Here is a 22,594-nt window from a genome sequence, read left to right on the forward strand (position 1 = left end):
AAGTTTTCGAAAACTGTCAAGTGTGATAAACTATCAAAAACAATCCCAGCGCTCCATTTTGGTGGCAATTTTTAGAAGTAATCTTTAGCTTCAATATTTGCGACACACTCACCATAGTTTCCAAACATTAACCTAACCTCAACTGAATTGTTAAAAACACGTGCTCTAAAAATGAAGTCTGTGTCAAAACAAGGAATATCTTTTGATGGAACTGTGAGTAAAAAACATTATACATTCTGATATTTTGTTTAAAAAATTTAATTATAATGCATTTTTAATTGTATAATTTATTTGCAAGGATACTGCTTCCAAAAGTAAAAGAATAAAATTCGATGATGAGGGAGAAATTGAAGCACCTAAAAAACGAAAATTACTGCTAGAAAGTGATGGCGATGAAGAAGAAGATGAAGAATTTATATTTCCAGAGGATAGTGAATTTAAATCTAAATCGAGAGCTAAGGTAAAATTTATTTAGTTTTTATGTTCTCTATTATTTCCTCTTACTAAATATTTAAATAAATTAAGTTGGCAAAACTTCAATCCTCAATTGGAAATGACGAACGATTTGCTGTGGATGAGCGTTTCTTGGATGATGAGGACCTCGAAGATAAACAGAAAGAAGAAGGAGCAGAAGAAATTGATGAATATGACGATGAAAAAAAGAAACAATTAGAAATTCTAGGAAGCATTCTTGGAAAGCCCATAACTGCTAAACCGAGTCAAACTGAAAATGACAAGAAGACAAAGACTTTGAGCAAAATGGTTCGATATGATCCGACTGATGAACAGCATCAAGAATACGAAATTTTACCCGAGAAACAAGAAAAAGTTAAAAAGAAAAAGAAGAAACAAGTTGAAATTGTTGAAAAACCGGAACTGCCAGAAGTTTCGAAAGAACGTTCTTATTCAATTCCTAATGTTAAATTATTATCATCCGTTTTCGGAAAAGAAGAAAAGACTAGTTTATTAGAAATATTTGGAAAAAAATCAACAGAATCAGGTATTGTATTTCATAATAACTAATTATTTCTGAAATAAACATTTTTAGTGTGATTTTTTATAGAATCCTGTTATAAATATACAAAATTAATTAATATTTTTTCAGATGACGAAAAAGTCGAATCCTCACATGAACGTGATACAAGAAATAAAATATTTGGATTCAGTTCAAGCAAAGCTTTCAAGTATGATACTTCAGATGATGAAGATGTTAATGAAGATTTGCACAAGACAGACAGCAAATTTGAATCAGAAAAAGTAGAATCTACAAATTTCATTGGTAGCACTGAGAGATTTTTGTTTGTTATTGACGATCCTCGATTTCAAGGTAAGAAAATTTTCAAATGATTTAAATTGAAATTGATTTAACGTTTACTTTTTAAATATCGCTGTTTAGAATGTGAAGAATTTTTCAAGAGGCGATCAGAACATAGTGAAGATTTAAAGACTCTTCGTCCCAAATTAAAGCAAACAATACGAAAAAGGATACGAACAAATTTGAAAAAAAATTCTGCTCCACACAAAAGGCTGAAGAGAAAGTATTAGTCTTCTAATATAAAGGTAAATGTATATAAATTATACATATTATTTTTATTTGAATTTGTTTGTCATTTTTTATAATAGTTTAAAAAAAATTGCCCATTCATTTTTTCGTATGAAATATTCATACGGTTTCTTAGAAATAAGAAAATACAAAAAATTCGTTCTATCAAAATTTAACGAAAAAAATGTATTTATGCGAAGCGCTACAGATAACTATTTTTCTTTAGTAACAGCAAGTTTAGTATAAATTAAAATCGATTTTACATATTCCTGCGATAAAATTTATTTAGAATTTTGACAAATAATTCATGAGGTAGTCCGCAAGACATTTGTTTTATATGAGTTATGATTAAATTATAATTCTCTTCTTCGTAAACGGAGTAAATTGTTTGCAATCCTAATTCATGATATAATTCCTTCACTTTTGAGACTTTTTTCATATCATTTTCTCCATAACATTCCTAAAATCAAAAAATGTTTATAATTTTTTCTATGTATCAAAGATCTTTTCTATTTAAAATTTTTCATTACACTGAAAATTTAGTTCTTACCTCTAGAATCTTTCGTTGTGCCGGAGTGACTCGTTGCAAGGCAACAACAACTAACCATGAGCATTTTCCTTCTTGAATATCTGTACCAACTTTTCCTACTAACTTAGGATCTCCAAAACAATCTAAATAGTCATCTTGAATTTGAAAAAAACTGCCTATCTCAATTAGAATATTTTTAGCTTGTCTAAATTTTTCATTATCTTTAATTCCAGCCTTAAAGGGAGAAAAATATTTTAATTAAATCATCAAAAGAAATAATTTTCATTATTTCAATTAGATGAAAAAAAAAACTTACGAGGTGCATAGCTAATATTACTGGCAAAACGCACGTATAATAAGCAGTTTTATATTTTATTATAGCATTGTATCGATCCATGGTAAATAAATTTAAATTAGGCTTTTTTCCATGATTCGTCGACAACAAATCTAACGATTGTCCCAATGTTGTCATATATATAATCTAAAAATATTTTTTTTTTAGAATGTAATAATGATAATCATAATAATAACATTATCATTATTAGTATTATTTTTTTTAGTTTCAAGATTAAAATTTAATTTCTTTCTCACGAAACAATTTTTAAGTTTAGAGGATAATTACTTCGTGAAATGCATCAACGAGATTTAGATAGCAAGATTTTCCCTTGAAATGAATTTGAATAAGTTGATAGATCATTTGTTCAACTAAAATTCCATCATTGACGGCTGAAAGTCCGATATCATTGAGACGATACCAGCACGGTTGTCCTCGACGAGTTGTTGCGTTATCCATAATATCATCCTCCATCAACAAAAATGCTTGCATCTGAAAATTTCAATATAAGGTAACATTCAGATAATTTAATTATTTTTGATCCCAAAATATTATTTTTTATTTATTGTCGTAAAAGTAGATTAATTTTTTTTATACAATTTCATTACACCATCCCAGAATTCGTGCTAATCGTATATTTTCATCAGTTAATTGATCAGGAACAAGTTGTTTATATGCATAAATTAGATCTGTAGCTCGAGTCATTTTACCCTTTGGAACATTATAATGCAATACCTGGGAGAAAAAATTTTCATTTTTATTATAAATAATATATTCAAATGAAGTTGAATAATTTTTTTTTATGTTAAGAATATAAAATGTAGTATTGACTACAAAAATGACATTGATTAATCTATATAGATTTAATTTTTTTTTTATTGAAAAAGTATAGACTGTTAAGAACTTAGAAATTTTAATAATTGAAATGATTTATACAACCTTTTCCATCCATTTGGTCACATCAGGTATATCTGAATGACGACCGGCGTGTGTAAGATCTTTAACTACATTTGGCCATAAAGCCATCAATTCTCTACATTCATCTTTATTTGTCACCAAATCCGATTGAGGCGCATTACTTTTCATGTGAACATTAGTAAGCCTGGAAAATATTGCATAATATTATTCTTAGTGACACATTTTTTGTCATTAGCGAATGATAAGCTAATGTACACAACACACTGATGGTTTTATTAGCAAGTAAAATCATACTTATCGCTCATTTTAAACGAGAAAATTGTAATGTTTAACTGAAAGATGCCAAAGAACTACTAACCATATTTGTCATAGTGAAGTTTCTTATATGATAGAGGCGAACTTTAAAATTATAATAAGAATAAGAAAGGTCATAATGACGATGTGTTACAAAAGATTTATTACATGAATATATTTTTAGAGATACATAATTTTTAGTTTTTACATGTTTTACGAGCACTGACATGAAAGTTATATTTTTTTCATTCCATATAATATATTAGATCACATATAGCAATAGAAAATATGAATAAAATAATTACGTTAATTAATGAAGCATTATATAATTAGAGTGAATTAATTATATATTATTTATCGGAATATGATAAATTTTTCTATTTTTTTTTTTTATTAAAAATCACCATAGCTGGTTTATTTTACAGATCTTTAACAGAATTATATTTTGTGGCAAACAAAATTAAACTCGTCTAATTTAATTTAATTTTTTTTTTTATTTATTGGACACTACTATTTTTTTAATAGATTCTGAACTGAAATTATCAATTGCAATTGGTTTTACATATTTCTGCAATAAAGTCTATTCAATTGTTTGAAAAATAAATCATGAGGTATTTCGCTAGGTATTTGTTGTATATGAGATTTAATTAAATTGTATTTCTCTTTTTCCCAAGCGGTGTAAATCGCTGGTAAACCTAACTCGTGATACAGTTGTTTCACTTTTTCAACTTTTTCTGGATCATTTACTCCATAACATTCCTGGAACAAAGTTTATTTAAAATTTTATTGTGTTTTTAATTTCAATTTTTTCTATCTTCAATTCTGATCCTTATTTCGTTCGTTTTAATTAGGGAAAAATTATTAGGGAATATAAAAAAATTTTCGATATTACCTCTAAAATTTTTCGTTGTGCCGAAGTGACTCGTTGCAATGCAACAACAATTAACCAGGTACATTTTCCTTCTTCAATGTCAGTTCCAATTTTCCCTGTTACCTCAGGATTTCCGAAAAAATCAATGCAGTCGTATTGAACTTGAAAGAGATTGCCCAACTCAAGAAGTACAGTTTTAGTTTGTTTAAACACATCATTATCTTTAATTCCGGCCTTAAAATAAGAGAAAAAATACAGACAAATCAATTGTTACAATCAAGAAAAGAAATTAAATTTTTGAGAGAAAACTTACATGGTGCATAGCTAAAGTGAACGGCAAATCAAATGTATAAAAAGTAGATTTATATTTTACTATACTATTGTATCGTTCCATAGTAAACAAATTTAAAGAAGACTCTTTACGATTCGTCGACAAGAATTCTAATGTTTGACCTATCAATATCTTTTGAATATTCTAAAAAGAAATTTTTTTCTAATTATTTACCATTAGTTAATTTATAATAATTAATTAATCTCCTTTGAATAAATACAGTTCTTTAAAGTTTATAGATATAATTACATCGTGAAATGTTTCAACAAGATTCAGATAGTAATCTTTTTGCCTGAAATGCATTCGAAGTAATTTAAAAATCATTTGTTCTAATAAAAGTGCATCATTAACAGCTGCAAGTCCGATATTGTCCTGGAGATGCCAACATGGTTGTCCTCGACGAGTTATTGAGTTATCAATGATATCATCCTCCACCACTACAAATGCTTGCAGCTAAAAATAGATTAAAATCAAAGATTTTTTTAATTAATAAATTATATTTATTTAATTCAAATTATTTTTGCTATCATAAAAGTATTAATTTCTTTACGATTTGACAGCACCATCCTAAAGTTAGGGCCAATCGAATATTTTCATCAGTTAATTGATCAGAATGAGCAAGTTGTTTATATGCATAGACTACATCTGAAGCACGTGTCATTTTACCCATTGGAACATTATATTGCAATACCTCGAGAAAAATTGTTTAGTATGGTTATAAATAATATTCAATTAAGAAAAAATAATGTTTTTTCCATTTGGTATACCTTTGCTGACCATTTTGGTACATCAGAAAAATTGAATTTACTACCAAATTCTGTGAGATCTTTGACTATATTTGGCCACATAGCCATTAATTCTGGATTTTCATCATTACTGGTAACTACTTTCCTCTGAGATACAGTATGTAACATGCAAACATTAAAAGGCCTAGAAAATATTACTTTTTAAATTTAAAGCTAAAAATTATATTTTTGAAATTAAATTTGGGTAATCTACCTTTTATAGCAAATATTCATCAGGAACTTTGTCATTGTCATTGTAACTATTTTAAATCTATATTACATAAAAAAAACTTCACTATGAAAAAAATTTAGTAGTTCTTTGACATCTATAGGTTGAGTATTACAATTTTCTCGTTTACATTGATCGCAAAAAGATTTTATTAAAAAATTCAATAAAAATTAAATTACAATTGTATCACATATTTTTTGTCTTATAAAATCATACTTATCCCTTCGTTCAATACAAAAAATTGTAATGTTCAACTGATAGATGCCAAAGAACTACTAAACATATTTAGCGAAGTTTCATATATGCTAAAGACACTTTAAAATTACGATAAGAATGAAAAATATCATGATGACCCTCTGCTACAGAAGGTTTACTGCATAAATATATTTTCAGATACATATTTTAGGTTTTGACATGTTTTGCGACCATTTTTACCTGGTGAAAGAATTAGATACATGTAATTTAATTTATTTTTTTTATTTACTTCTGGCCCTTGATAAATAATATTAAAAAATAACATTTGTCAAATAACAGCTGCTTTATTTATTTCTGCGAGGAATTTTATTCAATATTTTGAAAAACAAGTCCTTAGGTATTTTGCAATCCAGTTTTTCTACATAAGATTTAATTAAATTGTAATTCTCTTCTTCGTAAGCAGTGTAAATCGCTGGTAATCCTAAGTCACGATACAATTGTTTAATCTTTTCAACTTTTTCTTGATCATTTACTCCATAACATTCCTGGAACAAAGATTATTTAAAATTTTATTGTGTCTTTTATTTCAATTTTTTCTATCTTCAATTCTGATCCTTATTTCGTTCGTTTTAATTAGGGAAAAATTAGTAGGGAATATAAAAAAATTTTCAATATTACCTCTAAAATTATTCGTTGTTCCAAAGTGACTCGTTGCAATGCAACAACTACTAACCAGGAACATTTTCCTTCTTGAATATCAGTACCAATTTTTCCTGTTACTTGAGGATTACCGAAACAATCTAAATAGTCGTCTTGAATTTGACGGAGATTTCCTATCTGAAGAAGTACAGTTTCAGCCTGTCTAAACATATCGTTATCTTTAATTCCAGCCTAAAAAATGAAAAAAATTAAGCAAATAAATTATTTAACTGAAATGAATAATTTTATCTTGTAATTAAATAAGAAAAAATTACAAGATGCGTAGCTAACGTAACTGGCATAACGAAAGTATAATAACCAGTTTTGTATTTTGCTATTGCATTGAATCGGTCCATGGTAAATAAATTTAAATTAGGCTTTTTTCCATGATTCATCGACAACAAATCTAACGATTGACCCAGTGCTGTCATATAAATATTCTAAAAAGGTTTTTTCTCGATTATTCACTATTTGTTAATCTATAATAATAATTCTGGTTTCAATAAAGTTTTTTTTTTTAAGTTTAGAGGTAATATTACTTCTTTAAATGTTTCGACAAGATTTAGATAGTAATCTTTTTGCCTGAAATGCATTCGAAGTAATTTAAAAATCATTTGTTCTAATAAAAATGAATCAATTATTGCCGCAGATCCAACACCGTCCTGAAGATACCAACACGGTTGTCCTCGGCGAGTTACTGAGTTATCCATAATATCATCCTCCATCAACAAAAATGCTTGCAGCTAAAAATAGATTAAAAACAAAGATTTTTTTATTTAACAAATTATATTTATTTAATTCAAATTATTTTTATGTTATCATAAAAGTATCAATTTCTTAACGATTTGACTGCACCATCCTAAAATTCGTGCCAATTGAATATTTTCATCAGTTAATTGATTTGGATGAGCAAGTTGTACATATGCAGAGACTAAATCTGAAGCACGTGTCATTTTGCCTTTTGGAACATTATATTGCAATACCTGAGAAAAATTTTTTCAATTTTATTAAATGATAGTCAATTAAAAATAAATTATACCACGAGAATATTTTTATATTACTAAAAAATTATTCAGTAAATAGATTGATAGATTCAAAATTAAAAATTCCTTGTTGTTTTTTAAGTACCTTTGCCGATCTTTTGAGTACATCAAAAATATATGTGTTACGACCAGCCTCCGTTAGATCTTTAACTACATTTGGCCATAAATTCATTAATTCACGGTTTTCATCCTCATTGGTACTCAATTTCTTTTGAGACGCTGTATGTATCATGCGAATATTAAAGGGCCTTGAAAAATTTGTTTTTCTTAGACACTCAAGTAGAGAAATATTTTTTTCAATCAAAAAAATCTTTTCCCTTAAATTATATTTTTTGATTTACTTTTGAGATCTCTAATGAATATTAACAAATTTTCTATAAAAAAAATTAATTTTAATTTAAAATAACATATGAGAAAAAATTGTTTTTTTTATTTATTTATTTATATTTAAAAATAAATTTCCTCCCTCAGTTAATTAATAAATTTAAAGAAATTATTTTTTTTATTGAAATAAAACTATATATTTCTGAATGAAGGATCACTTCAATGAGGGTAAAACATTCGTTAGATAAAATATGTTTTCGAAATTAAATTTTAAAAATAAACCTTTTGTAGCAGATATTCATCAGGAACTTTCTCATTCTCAATGTGTCTATTTTAAATCCGAGGAACATAAGAAATTCCACAATTTTTTTTGTTTAACTGAAGGTGCCGAGAAAGTATACTAAACTTATTTCTCATGGTGAAGTTTCTTATATGGTAAAGGCAATCAATAAAATTATGATAAGAATAAAGAAGGTCATGACGACCCTGCAACAAAAATGTTTATTGCATTAACATATGTACATAATTTAAGATTTTGTATGTTTTATGCATCACCCTAAGCAAAATAAATAAAAATAAACTGTCTAAATTGTCGCTGGTTTCTTTGATTTATTTTAATTAAAGTAGAATAGAAAATTCAGTTTCACATATTTCTGAGATGAATTTTATTCAATATTTTGAAAAATAAATCGTGAGGTAGACCGCGTGAAATTTGTTTTATATGAGATTTAATTAAATTGTAATTCTCTTCTTCGTGAATGGCGTAAATCGCTGGTAATCCTAACTCATGATACAGTTGTTTCACTTTTTCAACTTTTTCTGGATCATTTACTCCATAACATTCCTGGAAGAAAGTTTATTTAAAATTTTATTGTGTTTTTTATTTCAATTCTGATCCTTTTTCGTTCGTTTTAATTAAAGAAAAAATTAGTAGGGAATATAAAAATTTTTTCGATATTACCTCTAAAACTTTTCGTTGTGCCGAAGTGACTCGTTGCAATGCAACAACAACTAACCAGGTACATTTTCCTTCTTGAATGTCTGTACCAATTTTTCCTATGAATTTAGGATCACCGTAACAATCTAAATAGTCGTCTTGAATTTGATAAATATAGCCCATCTCAATAAGTAATTCTTTGGCTTGTCTAAACAATTCTCTATCTTTAATTCCAGCCTGAAAAGTGCAAAAATTTAAACAAATTACTATTTTATTCAATCAAAAGAAATCATTTTTGATTTCATAAGAACTATATTTACAAGATGCATAGCTAAAATAACTGGCATAGCTAATGTATAATGACAACATTTGTATTTTACTATATCATAGTATCGGTCTATCGTAAAAAGTTTCAAATTAGGTTTCTTCCCATGATTCGTTGACAACAAATCCATTGTTTCACCTATTACTGCTTTATAAATATTCTAAAAACATTTCATCCTAATTATTCATTATTAGTTATTTTTTTTATAATTTGGTATAAATAATTTTTAAACTTTAAATTGTACATCGTGAAATATTTCAACCAGATCAAGATAGTAAAATTTTTCGCTAAAATGCTTTCGGAGTAATTGAAAAATCATTTGTTCTACTAATAATCCATCCTTAACGGCTAAAAGACCAATATCCTTCTGAAGATACCAGCAGGGTTGGCCTCGACGAGTCTTTGAGTGATCCATAATATCATCCTCTATCAATAAAAATGCTTGCATCTATAAATAGATTTAAATAAAAGATTTTGTCAATTTGTGAATTAAAGTAATTTAATTCAGATGGTCAATTATTTTATTTTGTTATTCATAAAAGTATTAATTTTTTTTACGATTTCAGTGCACCATCCTAAAATTAGTGCCAATCGAATATTTTCATCAGTTAATTGATCAGAATGGGCAATTTGTTTGAAGGCATAGATGAGATAAGAAGCTCGTGTCATTTTACCCTTTGGAACATTGTACTGCAATACCTAGGGAAAAATTGTTTACTCTGATAATAAAAAAAAACTGAAGATTAATAATATATTGTAATTTAGAATTATGAATATTTATTTCCAGTATTCGTTTTATACCTTTTTCGACCATTTGGGCACATCAAAAATATCTGAACTACCACCAGTCTCTGTTAGATCTTTAACTACATTTGGCCATAAATTCATCATTTCTCTATTTTCATCTTCACTGGTACTCAATTTCTTTTGAGACGCTGTATGTACCATGCAAATATTAAATGGCCTTGAAAATATTATTTTTCTTAAACACACAGGTAGAAAAATTGTTTTTTTTATGTTAAAAAATAGTTTTCTTACAATTTTATTTTTTGGTTTAATTTGGAGATTTTAAATGTAAATCAAAAAATAAATTGTTATTGATTTAAAAATAGAAACTAAAATAAAATAAAAATAGACTTTAAAGAAACGATATTTTTCATTGAGAAAAAACTATTTTTCTTAATGTAATGCAAATGTATTTCACTTCTATGCGGGCTGAACTTTCCATACCTAAAATATGTTTTTGAAATTTTATTTGAAAAAATAAACCTTTTGTAGCAAATATTCATCATGAATTTTCTCATTATTATTATATATTTGAAATCTATATCACATAAGAAACTTCACTGAGAGTAATGTAGTTCCACAGTTACCTGTTTTTATAATAACTAGAGACTAAATTTGTTTCTCATGGCAAAATGAATATATACTAAAGGGGAACTTTAAAATTATGATAAGAATAAGTGAGGTCACGATGACCCTCTGTTTCTGTTTGAACAGTAGGTTTATTGCATAAATATATTTTTCAAAGATACATATTTTAGATTTTTTACATGTTTACGATCAATAACATTAAATTTATTTCAAATATTATGTTAGGTCTATTTTTTGGGAATTCAATTCTATTTAATTCGTTTCAGTATTTTAAAAAATAAATCATGGGGTATTTCACGAGGTATTTCTTCTATATGAGTTTTAATTAAATTATAATTCTCTTCTTCGTAATTAGCGTAAGTCGTTAATAATCCTAAATCACGATATAATTGCTTCACCTTTTCAACTTTTTCCGGATCATTTACTCCATAACATTCCTAAAAAAAAGTAACATATTCTTTTACAAATTTCATAAAAATTTTTTTTCTATTTTCTATTCCAATTCTTTTTTTAATCTTCGATCCAGATCGTTTTTGTTTGTTGCAATTAAATTCTTCCATTTCGAAACAATTTTATTACCTCTAAAATCATTCGTTGTTCCAAAGTAACTCGTTGCATTGCAACAACAGCAAACCAGGTACATTTTCCTTCTTGAATGTCTGTACCAATTTTTCCTGTTTTCTCTGAATCTTCAAAACAATCTAAATAGTCATCATTAACTTGACAGAGATTTCCCATTTCGAAAAGTAGAGTTCTAGCTTGTCTAAACACATCGTTATCTTTAATTCCAGCCTAAAAAATAAAAAAAATTAAACAAATAAATTTTTTTAACTCAAAAAAATAATTTTGTAATTAAATATGAAAAAATTACAAGGTGCATAGCTAACGTAATTGGCATAACGAATGTATAATAACCAGTTTTGTATTTTGCTATTGCATTAAATCGGTCCATGGTAAACAAATTTAAATTAGGTTTTTTTCCATGATTTGTCGACAATAAATCTAATGATTGACCCAGTGATGTCATATAAATATTCTAAAAATATTTTTTATTAAAAGTTTTATAATAATTAATCTACTATTAATGAATGTTTTTTAAAGTTTACAGTAATTATTACTTCGTGAAATGATTCAACAAGATCTAGATAGTATGATTTTTGCTTAAAGTGCATTTGAAGATATTGAAATAGCATTTGTTCTATTAAAAATCCATCTTTAATGGCTGCCAGTCCTTTATCGGATTCTAGATACCAACACTTTTGTCCTCGACGAGTAACGGAGTGATCCATAATATCATCTGCGATTACTAAAAATCCTTGCATCTATAAATAGATTTAAATAAAAAAAAATGTCGATTTGTAATTTCTAGTAATTTAATTCAGTTGGTAATTTATCAAATTCTTTTTTCTTATTGATTTTTAATCATTTTATTTTTTTTATTTATAAAAGTATTATTTTTCTTACAATTTCACTGCACCATGCTAAAATTCGTGCCAATAGAATATTTTCATCAGTTAATTGATCAGGATGAGCAAGTGATTTATATGCATAGATTAGATCCGTAGCACGAGTCATTTTACCCTTGGGAACATTATATTGCAGTACCTGGGAAATTTTATTATTTTAATTTCTATTAAGTTTTTTTATATATTGTTTAAAATTTATTTTAATAGTATATTATTTTAACATTGATCTTTGTTTTGTTTAGGATTTATTCGTCATTTTGTTCACCTTTGCCAACCAATTTTTCATATCAGGCATATCTGTATGACGACCGTCTGTAAGATCTTTAAATACTTTTGGCCATAAAGCCATCAATTCTCGACTTTCATCCTTAATGTTAATTAATGTCCTTTGAGGAACAGTATGTACCATGTGGACATTAAAAACCCTTGAAAATAATATTTTTTTAATCACAAAAATTTCTCAAAAAAAATTAAATTTTTTTTGTTTGCTTTTGAGTTTTTAAATTTAAGAGTTAAAATATTTGTTTTTTTGAAATTAAATTTGAACAATAAACCTTTTATTAAAGATGGTCAACAGAAATTTTCTCATTCTTATTATTTTCACTTTAAAAAATAGTTTAATAGTTCTTTGGCATCTGTTGAATATTCTAATTTTTTCATTTATATTTCTGGGAGTAATTAAATTAAATTAATGCACACAACACTTTAACAAGGTACTAAACTTATTTTTCATGACTGACTTTCTTATATGAGAAATCCGTACTTTAAAATTGTAATAAGATTATGAAAGGTCATAATTAACAACTTTGTCACAAGAAGTTCAATGCTTTAATGTAGTTACAAAGTTATAATTAACAGGCATTTGCATGATTTATGTAACGCCTATTTGCAAAAAAAAATTTTTAATTTAATAAACAAATGTAAAAAAAATATGTCTCACTGTATTGCCATAGAATAATCTGAACAGTCATAAAAATTTTTGCTTAAAGGACCATATTTCAGAAATAATATTTGGAATTCAATCAATTTTTAATTGATAAAGTTCACATCTTTATTTATCATTTTTTTACAATATTTTCCAATACAAAATGCTTAATTGAATTTTGTATAAAGTAGGTAGCTATTTTTTCATTTGTACATAAATTCACAATCTAGACAAGTTTCACACATTTCTGCGATGAATGTTATTCATTAAATTGTGAAATAAATCTTGGGGTAGTCCAGGAGGTATTTTTTTTATATGACTGTTAATTAATTTGTAATTATCTTCTTCGAAAATGGAATAGGTTGTTGGTAGTCCTAAATCAAGATACAATTGCTTCACTGTTGCAATTTTTTCCGGATCATTTACTCCATAACATTTCTGTAATGAAAAAGATATATTTTTTTTTTTATAAAAAGCATATTCAAAATTTTAAGTAAAATAATAAAAATTTTGCTTCTACCTCTAAAATATCTCGTTGTTTCCAATTGGATAATTCATAGGCCATAACAATTAACCAGGTACATTTTCCTTCTTGAATATCTGTACCAACTTTTCCTATTAATTCAGGATTGCCGAAACAATCTAAAAAGTCGTCTTGAACTTGAAAAATATAGCCCATCTTAATAAGTAACTCTTCGGCTAGTCTAAACAATTCACTATCTTTAATTCCAGCCTGAAAAGTGCAAAAATTTAAGAAAATTAGTATTTTATTAAAACAAAAGAAATTATTTTTGATTTTATAAGGAGAAATATATTTACAAGATGCATAGCTAAAATAACTGGCATAGCTAATGTGTAATGACAACATTTGTATTTTACTATAGCATTGTATCGGTCTATCGTAAAAAGATTCAAATTAGGTTTCTTCCCATGATTCGTTGACAACAAGTCTAACGATTGACCTAATGCCACCTTATAAATATTCTGAAATTTTTTTTTGTATTATTCATTAAATTAAATTATATTCTTAAAAATGATATTTAATGTTACGAGTAATAATTACATCTTGAAATGTTTCAATAAGATCTAAATAGTAAGATTTTTCCCTGAAGTGCTTTTGAAGAAGTTGAAAAATCATTTGTTCTAAATGAAGTGCATCATTAATAGCTGTTAGTCCAACATCCTCATGAAGATACCAGCAGGGTTGTCCTCGACGAGTCACAGAGTGATCCATAATATCATCCTCCATCAATATAAATGTTTGCAGCTAAAAATAGATTTAAATAAAAAAATTTTTTAAATTAATTTAATTCCGAAAGAAATTTATCAAAATTTTATTTTATTGATTTCTAATCATTTTATTTTGTTTTCCATAAAAGTATTTATTTTTTTACGATTTCAATGCACCATCCTAAAATTAGTGCCAATCGAATATTTTCATCAGTTAATTGATCAGGATGAGCAAGTTGTTTATATGCATAGATGAAATGTGAAGCACGTGTAAATTTACCCTTTGGAACATTATATTGCAATACCTGGAAAAAATTATTTAATTTAATTATAAATTATATTAAAATAAAAATAATTGAATAGCTTTAAAAACTATTTGCCCTAGTTTTCTGTTTCATACCTTTTTTGACCATTTTGGAACATCAAAAATATCTGAATAACGTCCAGACTCTGTGAGATCTTTTATTACATTTGGCCATAAAGCCATTAATTCTTGATTTTCATTCTTACTGATAACCAGATTTTTTGGAGGTACAGTATGTATCATGTGAACATTAAATGCCCTTGAAAATATTGTTTTTGTTAGACACATAAGTAGAAAATTTTTTTTTTTCAATTACAAATTATAATATTAGCTGGAATATATTTTTTTAATATTAAATTTGGGCAATAAACCTTTTGTAGCAGATGTTCATCAAAAACTTTCTCATTGTCATTGTGACTATTTTAAATCTATATCACAAAAAAATATCACTATCTAAAATAGTTCAAAAATTCTTTGGCATTTATCAGTTGAATATTATATTTTTCTCATTTAAATTTTTTTGTATTATGTTTAAAAAATATCAACCTATTCAAATTAAAGACTTAATAGTTTTATTTGATATTTTGACAATATTTGTTTATCCTAATCAGAACTATATAAACAATTTTATTTACATTTATAGTAATATACAAAGAAAAAATTTTAAAAAATAATTGTAACATACAAAATATTAACACTTATCGTAAAAAACATATTTTAATAAATAAACTTATTAAATCTGTTTAACACTGTTTCTTTTCATTAACTGAAGAATTATCTGTAATCGAACATTTTTTACTACAAATTAGTGAGTCTCATTGGACTTTTTGCATTATAAAATCATTGACCCTCGTTATTTGTATATTAATTGATTGATATTTTTCACCACATTAATACGAAATAAATATAATTTTTGTAATAAAATCATACTGATCCCGCTTTTTTATCGAAAAAATTGTACTGTTCAACAAACGATGTCAAAAAGCTACTAAATTTATTTTTCTGCTAAAATTACTTATATTATTCAGGTGAACTACTTTTTTCAATGATTACCGCATTAAAGTAGCTTCAAAGATATGTAGATATATTAGCATGTTTATGTTTTATGCAAGATCTATGCATACAAAATTAAACTAAACTGTCCAAATTTTTGCAGTCATTCGGATGTCATGAAAATTTTAAAAATTTGTAATAGTAATTATTCTTTAAAAATATTTTTTATTTGATGTACTGTACAATTATATTATTCTTTGTTTTTTCAAATTTTTCAATTTTATGATCAATCGCAGACAGTTTTACATATTTCTGCGATAAATTTTATTCAGTATTTTGAAAAATATATCGTGAGGTAGTCCGCACGAAATTTGTTGTATATGAGTGTTAATTAAATTATAATTCTCTTCCTCATAAACGGAGTAAGTTGTTTGTAATCCTAAGTCACGATACAATTGCTTTACCCTTGCAACTTTTTCCATATCATTTGTTCCATAACATTCCTAAAATTAGCAAGATTTTTTTTACAAAACTTATTAAAATTTTCGTTTTAATTTTTATTTATTATTTCTACTTTTTCTATTTCGACAAAAATAAATTTTTAATTTTAGAAAGCTTAGGAGATCAAATAATTACTCTTACCTCTAGAATCTTTCGTTGTTCTGAAGTGACTCGTTGCAAGGCAACAACAACTAACCATGAGCATTTTCCTTGTTCAATATCTGTACCAACTTTTCCTGTTACCTGAGGATCACCGAAACAATCTAAATAGTCATCTTGAACTTGAAATAAATTTCCTATCTCAAGTAATATATTTGTAGCTTGTCTAAACATTTCCTTATCTTTAATACCAGCCTGTAAATGTAAACAAATTTAAACTAATCGAAAAAAATAATTATCAATCCTGTAATTAAATGAGAAAAACTTACTAAGTGCATAGCTAACGTAACTGGCATTACGAAGGAATAATAAGCAGTTTTGTAATTTACTATAGCATTGTATCGGTCCATGGTAAATAAATTTAATTTAGGCTTTTTTGCATGATTCGACGACAACAAGTCTAACGTTTGTCCCACCATCGACTTATAAATAATCTAAAAACATTTTATTCATATTCACTATTAGTTAATTCATGATAATAATAATAATGATAAAATTCTTATTGAATATTAATTTAAATATTAACAATTAATCTGCTTGAAATAAACAAAAGTTTAATGTTTAAAGCAAAAATTACATCCAGAAATGTGTTAACAAAATCTAGATAGTATGGTTTGTCGCCAAAATGCATTCGAAGTAGTTGATAGATCATTTGCTCTATTAAAATTCCATCATTAACGGCTGTGGTTCCAATATTATCGTGAAGATACCAACAGGGTTGTCCTCGACGAGTCTTCGAGCGATCCACAATGTCATCTTCTATCAAGAAGAATGCCTGCAGCTATAAATAGATTTCCATAAAATACAACATTATTTAAGAATTTTTATATGATTTTCTCACCATTTCATTGCACCATCCTAAAATACGTGCCAATCGAATATTTCCATCTGTTAATTGATTCGGATGAGCAAATTGTTTATATGCATAGACTAGAATTAGAGATCGATTCTTCTTGCCACCAGGAACATTGTATTGTAAAAGCTTGAAAAAAAAATGGTTTAATTAGGTAATTAATGAAAAAAAATTTTTTGATTCGCAATAATTTTATAGTTTTTTAAAATTGTAAATTGAGGAAATTTTTAAACTATAACTTTTTCTCATTTATAAATTTTACCTTTGACAGCCATCTGGTTACATCAGGTAAATCTGTATGACGGCCGACTGTAAGATCTTTAAATACTCTTGGCCATAAAGCCATTAATTCTTGATTTTCATCTTTAATGTTAATTAATTTTCTTTGAGGTACAGTATGTACCATACGAACATTAAAAACCCTTCAAAATATTATTTTTCTTAGTCATACAGGTAGAAAAATATATGTTTTTCAATAGAACTCAAAATTTTAATTTTTTGGTTTACTTTTGTATTTCTAAAGTTAATAGCTAAATTATTTGTTTTTTAAAATGAATTTGAACAATAAACCTTTTGTTGAAGACGGTCATCAGAAACTTTCTCATTCTTATTATTATATATTTTAAATGAACTTCACTTCAAAAAATTCTTTAGTAGTTCTTTGTCATCTGTTGAATATTACAATTTAATCATATTAATCGTTCTTTTTAATTGAAAAAATTGTAATGATCAATTGATGATGCGAAAAAGCCACTAAACTTATTTTTCATTTCTGAGTTTCTTATATGATAAATCCGCACTTTGAAATTATAATAAGATTATAAAAGGTTATAATTAACGACCCTGCCAAAAAAGTTCATTGCTTTAATGCAGTTACAAAGTTATATATAACATGCATTTGCATGATTTATACAACGCCTAAGTGCAAAATAAATTTTTCATTAATTAAACAAATTTTAAAAAGTATATTTTTGTTCAGTATATTTCTGTAGAACAATCTGTGTTAACGTTCCTGCTATATATAAGGTTTACAGCATTAATGTACCTAAAAATGTATGTAGATATTTTAGCATTTATATGTTTTATGCAAGATTTATACACAAAAAAGTCTAAATTTTTGCAGTCATTCGAATGTCATGATATGTAATTTAAAAAATGTGTTATAGTAAATATTCTTTAAAAATATTTTTTATTTGATGTACTATCTAATTTTACAATGATGATATTTGTCGTTTTTCATATTATTTTTCAATATTTAAATAATTCGATTTTATATAAATTTCCCTGGTTTAATTTACATTATCAACTAATTAAATATTAATAAAAATTTCTTTAAAAATATAAAAATTCAAAATTAAATTCATTTAATCAACATTCAACGAAATTTATCCCACTATTAAATACGACAAAAATATTCATTCGATTTATGATATATCTTTTAGAAAGATTTAAAAAAAAAACATTTGGATCAGTCCCACTTATAAATTCCCATTTGATCAAAAAACTTGTATACTTTTAAATTTTTTGTATCAAAATAAACTTTGATATTTCATGTATATAAATTTAAACTATATGAAAATAGTATTAAGATTTTATAATAGTAACAGTCAAATTGCGTAGAAAATAGTAAATATAATAGGAATGACAGACTTAGTTAATTCCTATGTAGTATATGAGTAGCGGATAACCGCAATAAATGCCTATTTTTTCATTTTTGGACAAAAATTTTCAATCGCAGACAGTTTTACATATTTCTGCGATAAATTTTATTCAGTATTTTGAAAAATAAATCGTGAGGTAGACCGCGTGAAATTTGTTGTATATGGGTGTTAATTAAATTATAATTCTCTTCCTCGTAAACAGAGTAAGTTGTTTGTAATCCTAAGTCATGATATAATTGCTTTACCCTTGCAACTTTTTCCGGATCATTTACTCCATAACATTCCTAGAATAAGAAAAATATTATTGACAAAGCTTATTAAAAATTTTGTTTTTATAAAAACAAGCCAAGGAGATAAAATATGACCCTTACCTCTAGAATTTTTCGTTGTGCCGGAGTGACTCGCTGCAAGGCAACAACAACTAACCATGAGCATTTACCTTCTTCAATATCAGTACCAACTTTTCCTGTCACCTGAGGATCACCGAAACAATCTAAATAGTCATCTTGAACTTGAAAGAAATTCCCTATCTCAAGTAATATAGTTGTAGCTTGTCTAAACATTTCACTATCTTTAATACCAGCCTGTAAAGTAGAAAAATTTAAACAAATAAAAATTTTATTTAATCGAAAAAAAGAATTATCAATCTTGCAATTATGTAAATAAGAAAAACTTACGAAATGCATAGCTAACGTAACTGGCATAACGAACGTATAATAACCAGTTTTATATTTTACTATAGCATTGTATCGGTCCATGGTAAACAAATTTAAATTAGGCTTTTTCCCATGATTTGTAGACAACAAGTCTAACGATTGTCCCACTGTCGTTTTATAAATATTCTAAAACATTAATTATATAATAAAATTGTTATTGAATATTAATCTAAATATTAATAACTAATCTACTTGAAATGAATGAAAATTTGTAATGGTTGGAGCAATAATTACTTCGTGAAACGTATTAACAAAATCTAGATAGTATGGTTTGTCGCCAAAATGCATTCGAAGTAGTTGATAAATCATTTGCTCTATTAAAATTCCATCATTAACGGCTGCAAGTCCAATATCATTGTGAAGATACCAACAGGGTTGTCCTCGACGAGTCTTCGAGCGATCCACAATGTCATCTTCCATCAAGAAAAATGCCTGCAGCTATAGATTTCAATATAAGATAATGTTATTATTTTTTATGGTATAACATTACTCTCTTAAATATTAACATATTTTAAGGGTATATATATTAAGAATTTTTAAGTGATTTTCTCACCATTTCATTGCACCATCCTAAAATTCGTGCCAATCGAATATTTTCATCTGTTAATTGATCTGGATGAGCAAGTTGTTTATATGCATAGACTAGAACTAAAGCACGATTCTTCTTGCCACCGGGAACATTGTATTGCAAAACCTTGAGAAAAAAATGGTTTTTATCTGATTACAAATAATATATTATATTTTTTCAATTAACTCTTATAAAAATATTGTTTTAAAAAATTCAGAAATTTCAATTTTAGAAATGTTTTATTTCAATGAAATATTGAAAACTTACTTGTCAAGAAATCAAATGGAATCTAAAAACGGAAAATTTAATGTAAGTTTATACTCACATTAAGTTTTTGTTATTTTATATTAATCCGTTATTTATTTTTCTTTTAATTTCGCTATTACATCAAAAAGTATTTTTTAATTTTCATTAATTTTCTACTTTGGAAGAATTGTAGATTGATGAAATTTTAGAACTATAATTTTTCCTCGTTTATTTTTTTTACCTTTGACAACCATCTGGTTACATCAGGCATATCTGTATGACGACCAACTGTAAGATCTCTAACTACATCTGGCCATAAAGCCATCATTTCTCGACTTTCATCTTTACTGGTAACCCAATTTGTTTGAGGAGCAGTATGTACCATGTGAACATTATTATGCCTGTAAAATATTTGCAGAATTATATTTAGTGACACTTTGTTTTTGTTGTTGGTGAAAGATAAGATAATACAGTGAACACTGATGCGCTATATTGCAAGTAAAATCATGTTTGTCTTTTATTTTTAGAAACTATTATTTTTTATTTTAATATTTTAGAATTAATTACATTATTTTTAATAGTTATTTTTTTAATAAATAAAATAAAAATTTTAATAATTTTGTCAAGTTGTTGTTAAAAAATAAAAACATTATTTATTTAGATAATCAAAACTTAAGTTTTAAATAGTATACAAAAAGTCATTGATAGATATTACAAATATTTTGTTGCAAACTGAAGACAGCCATGAATTTTAATTTAACAGTTTCACAGGTTATATTTAATTTTTCGATTCAAGTTAAAATTCCGGATGCTTAGGTACTATGCAGCCTATTAAAAATACTAAATCTAATGAGAACTTTCACAAGGATTCTGTCAAGGTAAAAAATATTTTCTAATCTTTCGTAAGATTGGGAGAAAAGTGTGCCTTTTAAATATTGTATATGTTAATTAGAAACTGTCTATTTTGACCCTTAAAAATAAGTTTTAATATTAAAGTCCCAAATTTGATTATTGTATATAACAATATATTTGGAATATTATACATCATATGATATTCGGAATATTTTACATAATAATTTATACATTATAAATATATAACAAAAATAGGAAAACATTTTTTTTTTTAAGAATTCAATGGATTTACAAAATGACATTAGTGCTACTCAAGAGGTTGTGATATTAAAAGCATTTCACAGAGGAACTCAAACTGAAATACATTGTGAACCTTTTCGCACAAAACAACAGTTTATTGATATGATTGTAAAGTCAAGATTTTAAATTATTTATATAATTAACTTGTAAACAATTTAAATTGTTTTTGTAATATCAGGAATGTTTAATACTAAAAGAAAACTATTTGGATGAAATGATTATGATTCATAACTGAAATATTAATAAAAATAACTATAATCTGAGAATGATAAATAATTTATAATATATGAAAATATAAGTATATAATTAAGATAGCTGTATAATATTTTCTTTGGCAAAATTAATTAAATTATAATTCGTTCCACTCATTTATTTTTAAAATAAAAAAAACAATAATCCATAATCATAATAAAAACAAGAATTAATAACACAATAAAAATACTTACACTGACAAGGGATATAAAAAACATCTTTTATCACTTGATTGACTTCTAACTAAATTTGAGGTTATCTTCGAGATTCCATTTTTCACTAATTTTTGAGGAAATCCATTCCTCAAAAGAGAAGTACAGTTTTGGATACAGGATGACATATTTATTATATAAATACTGTTATTCTTCTATACGCACGTATCATGTATACCTCCTGTATACTTAATAAATTAACCTTACTTCCTTATTAAAATGAAATATTCAGTTTGAAGGTTTACATCAATAATCTATACGGAAAATTTATGCTTTCATTTGAATAGATTGTGTTATAAATTCAAAAAAAAAACAATTAATTTACAATTATAATTTAATATTTTTCACAAGAATTAGAAACGTCAGGTGCGTCAGAAAACATTCACAACAATGATTTATATAGGAATTTGCTATATGATTTTTATAAAAGTGTGACCTGTTGATAACAAAATAATTCCCTAGGTGGTATTTAAAAAAAAGTATATTTTCCTTAATAAAACAATAAAAAAAATATAAAATAATTTTGTGCTGTCAAAAATTAATAACATTTATAGGATAGGTTTTTAAGAATATAATAAAAAGAACATTAATATTAAAAATTAAAATCATTGTTAGAGCTACCTGT

At 26.0% G+C, this 22,594-nt stretch overlaps 6 protein-coding genes across 11 annotated transcripts; 1 reads left to right on the forward strand and 5 right to left on the reverse strand.

The window, feature by feature from the left end:
• Positions 1–24: 24 nt before the first annotated feature.
• LOC127279843 (nucleolar protein 8-like) lies at positions 25–21,815 on the forward strand. Of its 5 annotated transcripts, none has more exons than XR_007842710.1 (7): positions 25–213; positions 299–460; positions 526–1,000; positions 1,106–1,327; positions 1,397–1,560; positions 2,679–2,917; positions 7,378–7,527. XR_007842710.1 is itself a non-coding variant. In XM_051302484.1 (6 exons), exons 1-5 carry the CDS (start codon positions 172–174, stop codon positions 1,543–1,545), a joined length of 1,050 nt encoding a protein of 349 aa, XP_051158441.1. In that variant the 5' UTR covers positions 25–171; the 3' UTR covers positions 1,546–1,560; positions 21,482–21,815. The 5 variants fall into 5 exon arrangements, 3 of the variants coding, with proteins under 3 accessions (XP_051158441.1, XP_051158449.1, XP_051158430.1); XR_007842712.1 differs by having other exon boundaries at positions 2,684–2,917; XM_051302484.1 differs by lacking the exons at positions 2,679–2,917; positions 7,378–7,527 and adding an exon at positions 21,482–21,815.
• Positions 1,554–8,598, reverse strand: LOC127280924 (uncharacterized). Its single transcript, XM_051304334.1, has 18 exons — positions 8,378–8,598; positions 7,857–8,019; positions 7,571–7,711; positions 7,268–7,471; positions 7,004–7,168; positions 6,708–6,920; positions 6,381–6,574; positions 5,588–5,750; positions 5,371–5,511; positions 5,070–5,273; positions 4,511–4,723; positions 3,619–3,674; positions 3,346–3,508; positions 3,004–3,141; positions 2,695–2,898; positions 2,389–2,553; positions 2,094–2,306; positions 1,554–2,003 (listed from the first exon to the last, which is right to left on the reverse strand). The coding sequence occupies exons 1-18, from the start codon at positions 8,443–8,445 to the stop codon at positions 1,803–1,805; spliced, it is 3,009 nt and encodes a 1,002-aa protein (XP_051160291.1). The 5' UTR covers positions 8,446–8,598; the 3' UTR covers positions 1,554–1,802.
• On the reverse strand, positions 3,998–6,372 carry LOC127279830 (farnesyl pyrophosphate synthase-like). Of its 2 annotated transcripts, XM_051302442.1 has the most exons (8): positions 6,051–6,372; positions 5,820–5,876; positions 5,588–5,750; positions 5,371–5,511; positions 5,070–5,273; positions 4,803–4,964; positions 4,511–4,723; positions 3,998–4,377 (listed from the first exon to the last, which is right to left on the reverse strand). In XM_051302442.1, exons 2-8 carry the CDS (start codon positions 5,858–5,860, stop codon positions 4,177–4,179), a joined length of 1,125 nt encoding a protein of 374 aa, XP_051158399.1. In that variant the 5' UTR covers positions 5,861–5,876; positions 6,051–6,372; the 3' UTR covers positions 3,998–4,176. The 2 variants fall into 2 exon arrangements, with proteins under 2 accessions (XP_051158399.1, XP_051158389.1); XM_051302432.1 differs by having other exon boundaries at positions 5,820–6,372.
• Positions 8,685–15,823, reverse strand: LOC127280930 (uncharacterized). Its single transcript, XM_051304346.1, has 13 exons — positions 15,028–15,823; positions 14,753–14,915; positions 12,196–12,336; positions 11,850–12,053; positions 11,603–11,767; positions 11,311–11,523; positions 10,987–11,168; positions 10,159–10,339; positions 9,916–10,056; positions 9,602–9,805; positions 9,353–9,517; positions 9,057–9,269; positions 8,685–8,939 (listed from the first exon to the last, which is right to left on the reverse strand). Exons 1-13 carry the CDS (start codon positions 15,066–15,068, stop codon positions 8,739–8,741), a joined length of 2,214 nt encoding a protein of 737 aa, XP_051160303.1. The 5' UTR covers positions 15,069–15,823; the 3' UTR covers positions 8,685–8,738.
• On the reverse strand, positions 15,855–18,566 carry LOC127279836 (farnesyl pyrophosphate synthase-like). The gene is made up of 7 exons (XM_051302456.1): positions 17,733–18,566; positions 17,425–17,584; positions 17,151–17,291; positions 16,887–17,090; positions 16,579–16,743; positions 16,292–16,504; positions 15,855–16,152 (listed from the first exon to the last, which is right to left on the reverse strand). Exons 1-7 carry the CDS (start codon positions 17,765–17,767, stop codon positions 15,952–15,954), a joined length of 1,119 nt encoding a protein of 372 aa, XP_051158413.1. The 5' UTR covers positions 17,768–18,566; the 3' UTR covers positions 15,855–15,951.
• On the reverse strand, positions 18,742–22,520 carry LOC127279811 (farnesyl pyrophosphate synthase-like). The gene is made up of 7 exons (XM_051302407.1): positions 21,952–22,520; positions 20,595–20,754; positions 20,093–20,233; positions 19,774–19,977; positions 19,501–19,665; positions 19,195–19,407; positions 18,742–19,107 (listed from the first exon to the last, which is right to left on the reverse strand). Exons 1-7 carry the CDS (start codon positions 22,095–22,097, stop codon positions 18,907–18,909), a joined length of 1,230 nt encoding a protein of 409 aa, XP_051158364.1. The 5' UTR covers positions 22,098–22,520; the 3' UTR covers positions 18,742–18,906.
• Positions 22,521–22,594: the final 74 nt, after the last annotated feature.

This window comes from Leptopilina boulardi, unplaced genomic scaffold (genome assembly GCF_019393585.1).
Source record: "Leptopilina boulardi isolate dan_hultmark-lab unplaced genomic scaffold, ZJU_Lbou_2.1 LbouV2_112, whole genome shotgun sequence".
Classification (NCBI taxonomy): Eukaryota; Metazoa; Arthropoda; class Insecta; order Hymenoptera; family Figitidae; genus Leptopilina; species Leptopilina boulardi.

What these genes read in the sequence shown, in the direction of transcription:
- LOC127279843 (XM_051302484.1), top strand. Translation starts at nt 172, where the DNA reads ATGAAGTCTGTGTCAAAACAAGGAATATCTTTTGATGGAACT. An exon ending in AATCTAAATCGAGAGCTAAG is followed by an intron (nt 461 to 525) that starts GTAAAATTTATT and finishes AAATAAATTAAG; the next exon opens with TTGGCAAAACTTCAATCCTC. An exon ending in AAAAAAATCAACAGAATCAG is followed by an intron (nt 1,001 to 1,105) that starts GTATTGTATTTC and finishes ATATTTTTTCAG; the next exon opens with ATGACGAAAAAGTCGAATCC.
- LOC127279830 (XM_051302442.1), bottom strand. Translation starts at nt 5,860, where the DNA reads ATGACAATGACAAAGTTCCTGATGAATATTTGCTATAAAAG. An exon ending in TAGGATGGTGCTGTCAAATC is followed by an intron (nt 5,274 to 5,370) that starts GTAAAGAAATTA and finishes ATCTATTTTTAG; the next exon opens with CTGCAAGCATTTGTAGTGGT. An exon ending in TCACTTTAGCTATGCACCAT is followed by an intron (nt 4,724 to 4,802) that starts GTAAGTTTTCTC and finishes TCTTATTTTAAG; the next exon opens with GCCGGAATTAAAGATAATGA.
- LOC127280924 (XM_051304334.1), bottom strand. Translation starts at nt 8,445, where the DNA reads ATGTTCCTCGGATTTAAAATAGACACATTGAGAATGAGAAAGTTCCTG. An exon ending in ATGAATATCTGCTACAAAAG is followed by an intron (nt 8,020 to 8,377) that starts GTTTATTTTTAA and finishes AAATTTTTCAAG; the next exon opens with GCCCTTTAATATTCGCATGA. An exon ending in TACCAAAATGGTCAGCAAAG is followed by an intron (nt 5,512 to 5,587) that starts GTATACCAAATG and finishes ATTTTTCTCGAG; the next exon opens with GTATTGCAATATAATGTTCC.
- LOC127280930 (XM_051304346.1), bottom strand. Translation starts at nt 15,068, where the DNA reads ATGACAATGAGAAAGTTTTTGATGAACATCTGCTACAAAAG. An exon ending in TTACGTTAGCTATGCACCTT is followed by an intron (nt 11,524 to 11,602) that starts GTAATTTTTTCA and finishes TTTATTTTTTAG; the next exon opens with GCTGGAATTAAAGATAACGA. An exon ending in CACAACGAAAAGTTTTAGAG is followed by an intron (nt 8,940 to 9,056) that starts GTAATATCGAAA and finishes ACTTTCTTCCAG; the next exon opens with GAATGTTATGGAGTAAATGA.
- LOC127279836 (XM_051302456.1), bottom strand. Translation starts at nt 17,767, where the DNA reads ATGAGAAAGTTTCTGATGACCGTCTTCAACAAAAG. An exon ending in TAGGATGGTGCAATGAAATG is followed by an intron (nt 17,091 to 17,150) that starts GTGAGAAAATCA and finishes ATCTATTTATAG; the next exon opens with CTGCAGGCATTCTTCTTGAT. An exon ending in AACAACGAAAGATTCTAGAG is followed by an intron (nt 16,153 to 16,291) that starts GTAAGAGTAATT and finishes TGCTAATTTTAG; the next exon opens with GAATGTTATGGAACAAATGA.
- LOC127279811 (XM_051302407.1), bottom strand. Translation starts at nt 22,097, where the DNA reads ATGTCATCCTGTATCCAAAACTGTACTTCTCTTTTGAGGAATGGATTT. An exon ending in TTGTTAATACGTTTCACGAA is followed by an intron (nt 19,666 to 19,773) that starts GTAATTATTGCT and finishes TTAATGTTTTAG; the next exon opens with AATATTTATAAAACGACAGT. An exon ending in TTACGTTAGCTATGCATTTC is followed by an intron (nt 19,408 to 19,500) that starts GTAAGTTTTTCT and finishes TCTACTTTACAG; the next exon opens with GCTGGTATTAAAGATAGTGA.